Genomic DNA, 9,478 nt, shown 5'->3' on the forward strand with positions numbered 1-9,478 from the left:
TTATAACTTTCAGCTTTTATTGAGCAACACGTTTTTATTATTTATTTCATTTGTTATTTTTATAATGATTCTTTAAGAGTAGATTTTAAGCCTTAAAATCCTTTTCAAAGAGTGCAGGGAAAATTTACATGCCAAATTATTGCTTGAATTTTAATAATAAATTGGACACGAATTTTTACACTCGCCCGATTCTCGAATAAAGCATTTTTGTATATACATATAAGTAACCGTAGAAAATCATAATTATGTAACATCGTACAAGTTTCCCGAACTTACATCCGGGAACCTGCCTAATATATATATATATATATATATATCTGTTTTGAAAAGCGTATATGGCGTATAGTTTACGTGAGTTAATCCCGAACACGTGCACGTGTCGATACTCACACGCACGTGTTACACAATACACCGATTGTTTGATGTTGTCTCGCCGCGCCGCGCCAGCCGCCGAATTCCGCCGACACGGCGATACGATTGACAGACGTGACAGATGAAAGTCGTCGAGCCAGTGGCCGTCGCTCATTCTTCCGGGGATCGGAAGAAGAGAAAAAGCAATTCCACAAAGGAAGAGAGGAGAGAGAGAGAGAGACAGTCGATCCCTTCCATGCTAAATCGTCCGCCAATCCTGATAAGTATATCCGAATTTATCTCTTGCCCTACGTCCTCTATCCCGACCAGGCGACTACGCGCACTCTGTGCATAACCGGCACGACTCGGCTCGTTTTCTCATCGATAGAATCAGTTCCATTCGTCGCGGCAGTAGATCGATTTAGGATTGTTCCCGCATGAACAATATATATGTTATGCATATATACATTTATACGTAACTTATTACGCAGTGTGTATCTATATATATATATATATATATATGCACATCGTTCTTTCGTATCTCTGACCGTTGATTGAGATTGTTCTTAATGTTCAGCTGATCGCGAAGTGTGTGAAGATGGAGAATAAACCAAGAGAGAGCCGCAAAAACCGGAAGAGAGGCGGCAAGAAGGAGGAAAAGAATTTGAGAATGAAGAATTTGAAGAACGAAAGGATCTCGGCTTGGCCGCAATTTCCTCTCGCCGGTATGGAAAATGCTGTCGGCGTTGTGGGACAGGAAATTTCCTTGGATCCGGAAAATTTGGACAACGGTGGGTCGAAGATGCTGTGCTCTTTTTTATCTACGTTATTATTTACAGTTACTATTTGGAGAAAGTGCGTGCTTTTTATTCACCTTTTACGAAATATTTGTAAAGACGCGGTAATACTTAAAAAGTAGCGTTCATTAATGAAAAGGATCAGCTTTAAGACAAATCAAATGTATTTTACGTAAATTAAAAAAGTTTAGATGTCCCCTGAAATATTATTACGATGGCTGTATGTGTATATATACACACAGGGTGTCCCAAGAGCCTTAATATTTCATTAGGAGTGAAAGAGGATGGAATTTTCAATTAAAGGTTCCTTTCTCAATTTTAGCTCAGACCATTATTATTTACCGAATTATTACCGAACGATTAAAGTTGATCAGTTAGATTATGCCCAGCTGGAAGTATGCAGAAGCGTAGCATGCCGTGGGGCTCCTCACGCTTACTGTACATTCTCCCAATTTAAAAATTTTATACTAATCTTTCATTTTATCAATCTTTCCATATTATTTTATTTTATGTTTTTCATATAATTTTTCCCATTTATTGTTTCGTTTATTATTTATTTCTTAATATGAAATTTATTCATTATTTATCAATTAATATGAAGAATTAGAAAAAAATTTTAATAGGGAAAATGTATAGTAAGCGCGAGAAATGTTTACTATACATTATTCTCCCGATAATGAATGATCTGAACAAAAATTGAGAAAGGAACTTTTAGCTTAATTCCATCCTTTTCCCCTGGAAATATTAAGAATTATGGAACAGCCTGTATACAAGGTCAAATTAAGAGGCCTATTTTGTAACTCTTAACGACGACGGTAACGCTATAGTTATAGAATAGACGATGACAAATTGGCAGAAAAAAAGAAAATTCGATTCGTTTCTTTCTAAAAGCTTTTTCCTAAAGGTATCCAAAACGATAAGTATTACTAAGTTTTTTTAAGTTTATCTACTAACATTTAGTTAGTGCATAAGTATAGGTACAAGTGCTAATACATAATGTACCAACACTTATACCTTCAATAATATTGTGTGTACAGGAAGTGAGAAGAATAAGTCATCGCTCATGTGTCCCTCCTTACGTCGACAATTACAAACGCATAAGAACGTCCTTCGACTGTTGCACGAGTACAAGCTGGCTTCCACGCAGATCAACGGACAAAGGATCCTTAGTATCCAGCCGATCCGTTGGAGCGGACCAACTCCTGGTATAGAGTGTGAGATCTTCGTAGGCCGAATTCCAAAGACGATCTACGAGGACACTTTGTATCCGCTGTTCAAGATGGTCGGCGAGGTCTTTCAGATCCGGCTGATGGTCGACATGGCCGAACTGACGAGAGGTTATTGTTTTATTATGTACACAAATCCGGAGGATGCGGCGCGCGCCATTATCCAGCTGGACCAGTACGAGATTTCGCCGGGCAGGAAAATACGTGTTCTGGCGAGCGTAAACAAGTGCAAGCTTTACATCGGTCCTCTACCGTGGCATATCGAATCGAAAGAAGTCGTCAGGGTAACATCTCTTTTTTGTCTTTTATCTTTAAGGTTTTACTGAAATATTTATTCTTCGTTTATAGTCTTTTGCGCTGAATATGTTTACTCTGTAATGTCATAATTTCTAAATTAGTATACACTACTTTTCCATATTTATTTGTTTAATTCTTATTCCGAAAATGTCAGTTTGTTTTTTCGTTATGTACTTAGGTAATTTATGCATCAGCATGGGATATCGAGTACGTATCTATTTATCGATTTCCGAATCATGACGCGGCTTATGCTATAGTTTCCTTCAAATCTCATCGCAACGCAGCTTTAGCGAGACGAAAATTGAGACCTGAAAGACTTTTCAAATGCAACGAAGTCCACGTCGAATGGGCGCGTGTCGATTGGAATCCTTCTAATGTGGTGAGCAGAAAATTATAAATTTTATTTTTTCAAAAATAATACTTCCAATAATTAAAATTGAAGCACTGAAATCTATCGGCACAAATCCACTTTTTTTTTAATTTTTTTAAATTATAGTTTATGACAAATTATTTTGCGTCACTGCTTCAACTTAAGATAAAAAAATAATCGAGAAAAGATAATAACAAATTATAAGATTTATCGAATCACAGTTTATTTTATTGAACATTGTCATATTGGAATGTGCGCATACTATTGTTATTTCCTTAACTTAAACCAATAAGAGAATTCTTATCAATATAATAATAAGAACTCCAAGTTAAAACTATTTTTTCTCTTCCATGCTATTACATGACCGGGTTAGACAAGGACGAACAATTAGAGTTGATTATTCGTTCTTGGACATTATCTTACGAGATTTGATGTACACAAAAAAGGCCGGGATGTGTGTGTGTGTGACCATACGTTCTTAAGTTTTTCTTCGATTCGTCACTGCGTTTATTCTGAATTATCGGCAGAACGCTAAGCGGCTTAAGTAGTTCATGTATTGTCCAAGACGTGGCGCTAGTACGCAGTTTTCCGTTTTATAATCAATCTAGAGAACTAGACGTGTGGCACACCGCTCACAGACAGGACAGTACCGCCGGTATCAGCCAGTATCAGCTGATCGCATGTAGTTCCATTCACACGGTCGCGTTAGACAGTTCTTTTCGTTCTGAATCTCTTTCTCATTCTCGATTAACCATGAGTGTCTCAAAAGTGCCGAGTGACGATTATTGCGACTATCGTAGCCCGTTATCGACTCGATATGCTTCGAAGGAAATGCGATACAATTTCAGCGATCAGAACAAGTTCAGCACATGGCGCAAACTTTGGATTTATCTGGCCAAAGCTGAAATGGTATGTGCTCCCGAACGGGGTAAGAGTAGACTGCTACCTGTCTGTATTGTTAACATTGCTCGAACAGAATAACTAGTTTTAACGTATATTTGCAAGTAAACTCTTTTTCCTCTTTTTCCTTTGACAATACGCGTTGTTGTGAAAAGTACAAGTCCTGATAGTGAACATTTTCCTCAAAATTTTTCATATAATTTTTCAGAATGTTTGTCCAGTTAAAAATTTTTCAAAATATTTGAATAGTTTTACAATTTTTTTAAATAGTTCTCAGATTTTTTTTTATACAAATTGGAACACTTCAGAATTAAATGTTGATCTTTTTTATTATAGAATTCCTTATGTATGTAAATTCTGAAATATTTTAAGATTTCTCATTCTACAATTTCTGATTTTATAAAATCTTAAAAAGTTTAAAATAGTTTTTCAGAAGTAATTATAGAAAAAGAAATATTGAAAATATTTAAATAATTCGTAATTCACTTGAAACAAATTCATATGAAATTCATGAAAGAAATTAAAAAGAAAATCTACACCTTTTCCTTTAATTTTTTTATTAACCGATTTTTTTATTAGCCGATTTCTTTATGAGATGTGTGCGAATGTATGTCCTCTTATCTGAAATGTTTTTTCCTACCATATTTTTCCAAAATATTTGCTTAGAACGCTCAACATTTAGAAAAATTCTATACATTATATGAATCGAAAAATGATGAATTAAAAAATATTTTCTACATTTACTACTGCCTTTCAAATATAAATATGCATTTGATTTTATTTTAAAGGATACAAGAGAGAGAGAGAGAGAGAGAGAGAGAGAGAGAGAGAGAGAGAGAGAGAGAGAGAGAAAAAAATACATTCATATAATTTCTCAATCAATAATAAATTCCGATTTTTATCATTTTTCCCGGACTTGATGAACAAATAATTTTGGTAATTATGGTATAGGGGATGCTGCCTCAATGACATACATATTGTCAAGGTCATGACACTGAATGACTTTCGACAGGTTTTAGCCGACGCTTGTTATTCATTAAAGAGTTATTAATAAAAGAAGTTTAAGAAATATTGTCTCATTTCTAGTATATATACCTACAATGTAAGGTAGTTTTTAATATTGCATGTGAAAGAAATAAGACGTTATTTTTTAAACTTTTTTGTTAATAACTTTTTCGTAAATAACGAGTGACTGTTAAAACCTGTTGGAGGTCATTCAGGATCATGACCTTGACAACATATATCAAGATCAAAGTCATTAGAGCTGTATCCCTTAGTATGTATAATTACCATAATTTTTATTTTCCATCTCTAGAGGATTCCGCAGTCTCCAATGATTAACTTGTGTTCCGCTTTTGGTTTAAAAATAGTCGTAATATTTTTCTTTTTACTAGGATATCTATCACAGTTTTACTAAACCAAAGCCTCGCAACAAGATTATTATAATCTTGTAGAGTATTTTCTAACTAAGAAAAAATGACATAATGATAACCCGTGCGTTACCGAAGATTAAATGACGATTTACGCAGCCAATTGAAATCTAGAATCTGGATATGTATGGAATTATTCGGAATAGATTTCGATCGAAATTATTAAATTATTTTTTAGACTTTGATTGTGTTTTCTAAGAAAAATGAAATAATTTCGATCGGAATCCATCCTTGTTTTATGATAGGTACCTATAGACTTCAGTTCATTCAGAGTCATGATCTTGAATGTACAACATGTCAAGTCCAAAAGGTGGCTTCGATAAACAGGATATTTACCGTGCCCTGATATATCACGCTGCGTTTTATGAAAGACAAATATAATTTACTTGCTTCCACAAAACTCGTATAGATTTTATGGATAAGGGATTCGCGCGAGAATATTTTTGAATAAAAAAGTTTTGTTTATGACAAACAAAAGTATAAGAATAAGCTCGAGAAGATTATGAAATTATTTTTAACGTCTTATGTTGCCACACATCTTATCTATTGACGTCGTATATTTCGAAAACACGATTATCTTAGGGTTTGCAAAGATGATTTAAAACATCATCTTTATTATAAAAAGAATTACAATTATATGCTTCAACGATGTGTTAAAATACACATTTCAATTTGAATATCGATCAACTATGAGAATTCCAGAAAATTCAATGAAATCAAGTCTCATTGGACATATACGAATACATAATCTCCGTTGATTATGAAACAATAAAGTGCAATTCCAATATGATATGTTACTTTACTATTATTACATAATACTCTTATATTATTAAGATAAGATTAAGATCCTATTCATTCATCAGTATACTATCTCAAATTATGATTTAGAAGCGAAAAATTACATAATAAAAATTTTTGCAAAATATATTAATATAGAAATATGTTTCTATAGAACACCATTTATATAGTTTCTATAGAACACCATTTATATAGTTGATATAGAATTAACTTGTAAAATATACCGGAAACTTTTCTTTTATTTCGTTGATTAATAAATCATATCTGGAAACGAATTATGTACAATCAAAAACAATTTAATTTCTCCTCGAAATAAGAAGATAGTTTTCGATATATTTTCTAAGTCCATTCAAATATTGCAAATATTTCTATTCAAATATAATCTTTTTATCAGAATTTTTATTGTGTTTTCTTGCTTCTAACGTCATAATCTGAGATTGTAGCGATGAGCTAACAGGAATCTTAATGTCAGTCGATCAATGAATCGGTGCAATCAAATCTTTGCTTTCGCTTTAGCAATATTTAGTTCTTCCTTCATATAAATCGCATTTCCATATTGCCAGTATGAAGATCGTGGCAGTGTTGATGATAAAGGCGACGTACAGATTACTCGGAAATATCTGCAATCCAAGAAGACTACGTCCACGTCAGTTTCACCGATACAAAACGAATCTTCTAACCGCGGCCGGAAAAAGATTTTGCCAATCTGCCCACCGAATGGCCAGGTTAATCCATCGGTCATTAAACCCACCAATCACAACTGTAACGCCACTCGTTACTCTACTATGCTGGCAATATCGGGCATGAACGATTGTTTGGAGGACAAGGGCGAGAAGCAGCAGATGGTGCTCACGGATGTCAACGATAACGTACAGCTACTGAACAAGCAATATCACTTCCAGGACAAGATGCAACGAAAGAAAGAGGCAAACAGTTTCCCCAACTTTGATATGTGGAGTTCTAATCTGATGTCCACGTTATCTAATTCGTCCACAAGTCCCGACAGTCCGTTGACTTACGATTCGCTAGACAAGTTTCCGACCAATTCGTCGCACGATTGGAAGAACGATGCAAAATATCTATCGCCTTCCTTGTTTAACGGATACCAATGCTCAAACGATTCCGATGTTTCGAATTGCCAACCCAGTTTCTCTACTAGCAAGATGGTTGATCAGACTCGACAAATCGCCACTGCCCATGGTCAGAATTATCCGGCATGTTATGTGCTACTGCAGCAGCCAGCTTATCTCTATTCGAAAGACGTTGCAGCTTATCCGCAATCCTCGGCCGTCATTCGTCATGCTCATAACTGTGATTGTCGATCGTATCAATGTAACGAGCAGATCGGTATGCGAAGATCGATTACGGATCCAGGTCCCATCAGCAAGAAATTCGACTATGATTTCTGGCACGGTGGAATCCTGATGAAATCAGGAAATGGCAGCGCGATATCGCGTACAACCAACATTGCTGCGTCATGCTACGTTAAGAATTACGCGCCGAATCTTGTTGTGAATTTTACACCGATTTGTCCGACCGCGGAAAATGTGACAGCTTCTTTCGATCCGTTCGTGGCAAATTGCAGCGAGAAACGTCCCAGACCGATCTTGAAGCAAGAAGCTGCTCGCGCTCAGCTATGAGTCTTCCTTTCCTCTCCTTTTTTCTTTCGACATTTTATGTAGATTTTAAAGAACGGCGGCGTTTTTACGTTTATTTCGTGTACTCTAATGGGTTAATTATTAAGGTAGAATTTTTGTTTTTAATTATTGACGTTGCTGCCAAAGAGAAAGATTCGCACGAGTAGTACAAAAACAATTTTTTTTTTTTAATGTGAGCATATAAGCGTTGCTAAGTTTTTCGCAATTTTTTTCAATTTATAGCTTAAATGTAACTCGCGATTATTTTTATTTTATAGCATTTTATTGGTAAATGCGATGTTACCATTTTTTTTAAAAATCGCGTATAATCGTTGGCATCCAACTATTTTGTAACGATCTATGTAATAGCGTTTCATTTGCATAGATTGCAGATTTACATTAGATTAAGTCTCGCGCTGACATATTTACTATATTTATTTTATATAAATGCATGATGAACTACCCGTATATTTTCTGAACGCAGTTTACGGGTCTCAGATTTTTTTATCGTTATATTTTTTGTTATTGTCAGTGCTCGGAGTGAGAGAAGTCCGAGATTCGCTAGAATTAAGGCTTCTGACTAAGTCACTGCAATCATATTGGATCACGTTACAAGAGAAATAATATGTTGAAACTTCTTGCATGCCATTTGTAAGCAAAGAGAATTTTGATAAAACAAAATAATGAAATCACTTCAAAACCATTTTTATTCTCCTGCCAGTTAGTAAATAGTCATAAGGGGCATGAAAGTGAAAATAGGCATAAAAGTCTATGCGTATTTTCACTTCACTTGCTTTTTACAGCTATTTATTGATTATAGGGAAAATAAGGATGGCTTCGGAAAAAGTAATAAGATGCTTTAAAACATTTATAAAAATGGACTATCCTCATGTCTCATTATTACTTTACTCAAATTCTCTTTATTCATAAGTGGCATGCAAGAAACTTCAACGTGTCATTTCTTTGTCACGTCACGATCCAATATGGTCTCGGCGGCTAGTCAGGAGCCTTAAGTTAAACCTCATTTCCGAGAAATCATGCTATATTTTAAGAATACAAGACTGAAAATGAAAGACAAAGATAAAATCGACAATAAGCCGGCGTTACATTAATGATGTTACAGCAGATTACAAGTGACACGCATCCCGCCGCTGGCTGTGCATCCCGCACTTGATATCATGTTTCGAGGAATATCGCAAAGAAGTACGAATCATGTTCTTTCGATAGTGTTATCTTACACTATAGTGTTACAGCTAATAATAATCAACAACGCGATCAGCGTTGCTTATTTCTTCTCAGCATGTCCGCGCGAAGACGAATATACTTTTAAGTTCCTTAATCGCTATTCCTAATGACTATTATTGTAAGGAATAAATATTTTTAACGAAGTAATCACGATCGACGTTTTCGGTCACGATATGCGTTTTATCGACGCGAGATATATAGTTGTGATTGTTGTTTACGTGGTGGAGGGAGAAGTCATATGCTTTCGACTGTATTTTGGACAAGTATCTGATCTCTGTGAATAGAAATAACTTTTCATCAGCTGAGGCTCTGCGCACAATGGAAGAAATAGAAATAAATATAAAATAAAAAAAATTAGGAATAGGAATTAAACATAACGCACAATGGATACAAATAAGATACGATATATTTTATATATATATATATA

At 34.9% G+C, this 9,478-nt stretch overlaps 3 protein-coding genes across 4 annotated transcripts in view; 2 read left to right on the plus strand and 1 right to left on the minus strand.

The window, feature by feature from the left end:
- The first annotated feature begins 949 nt into the window (after window positions 1-949).
- On the plus strand, window positions 950-3,068 carry LOC108768573 (RNA-binding protein 47). The gene is made up of 3 exons (XM_018519039.1): window positions 950-1,142; window positions 2,186-2,658; window positions 2,850-3,068. Exons 1-3 carry the CDS (start codon window positions 950-952, stop codon window positions 3,066-3,068), a joined length of 885 nt encoding a protein of 294 aa, XP_018374541.1.
- A 636-nt stretch (window positions 3,069-3,704) lies between these two features.
- Adsl (adenylosuccinate lyase) overlaps window positions 3,705-9,478 on the plus strand; it is a 32,811-nt gene continuing 27,037 nt past the window's right edge. The window contains exons 1-2 of one of the 2 annotated variants that reach the window (XM_018519058.1): window positions 3,705-3,950; window positions 6,733-7,862. In XM_018519058.1, the coding sequence (XP_018374560.1) occupies window positions 3,795-3,950; window positions 6,733-7,809 (1,233 nt within the window). In that variant the 5' untranslated portion in view covers window positions 3,705-3,794 and the 3' untranslated portion in view covers window positions 7,810-7,862. Of the gene's footprint in view, window positions 3,951-6,732; window positions 7,863-9,478 lie in introns of those variants that run through there. The other variant, XM_018519057.1, reaches the window with a different exon arrangement.
- LOC108768583 (uncharacterized) overlaps window positions 8,646-9,478 on the minus strand; it is a 6,123-nt gene continuing 5,290 nt past the window's right edge. Inside the window, exon 13 of the mRNA XM_018519056.1 lies at window positions 8,646-9,325. Coding sequence (XP_018374558.1) covers window positions 9,266-9,325 — 60 coding nt within the window. The 3' untranslated portion in view covers window positions 8,646-9,265. The remainder of the gene's footprint in view (window positions 9,326-9,478) is intronic.

This window comes from Trachymyrmex cornetzi, unplaced genomic scaffold, assembly GCF_001594075.2.
Source record: "Trachymyrmex cornetzi isolate Tcor2-1 unplaced genomic scaffold, Tcor1.1 scaffold81, whole genome shotgun sequence".
In the NCBI taxonomy this organism is placed as follows: Eukaryota; Metazoa; Arthropoda; class Insecta; order Hymenoptera; family Formicidae; genus Trachymyrmex; species Trachymyrmex cornetzi.

What these genes read in the sequence shown, in the direction of transcription:
- LOC108768573 (XM_018519039.1), top strand. Translation starts at nt 950, where the DNA reads ATGGAGAATAAACCAAGAGAGAGCCGCAAAAACCGGAAGAGAGGCGGC. An exon ending in TCCGGAAAATTTGGACAACG is followed by an intron (nt 1,143 to 2,185) that starts GTGGGTCGAAGA and finishes TTGTGTGTACAG; the next exon opens with GAAGTGAGAAGAATAAGTCA. An exon ending in AATCGAAAGAAGTCGTCAGG is followed by an intron (nt 2,659 to 2,849) that starts GTAACATCTCTT and finishes TTATGTACTTAG; the next exon opens with GTAATTTATGCATCAGCATG.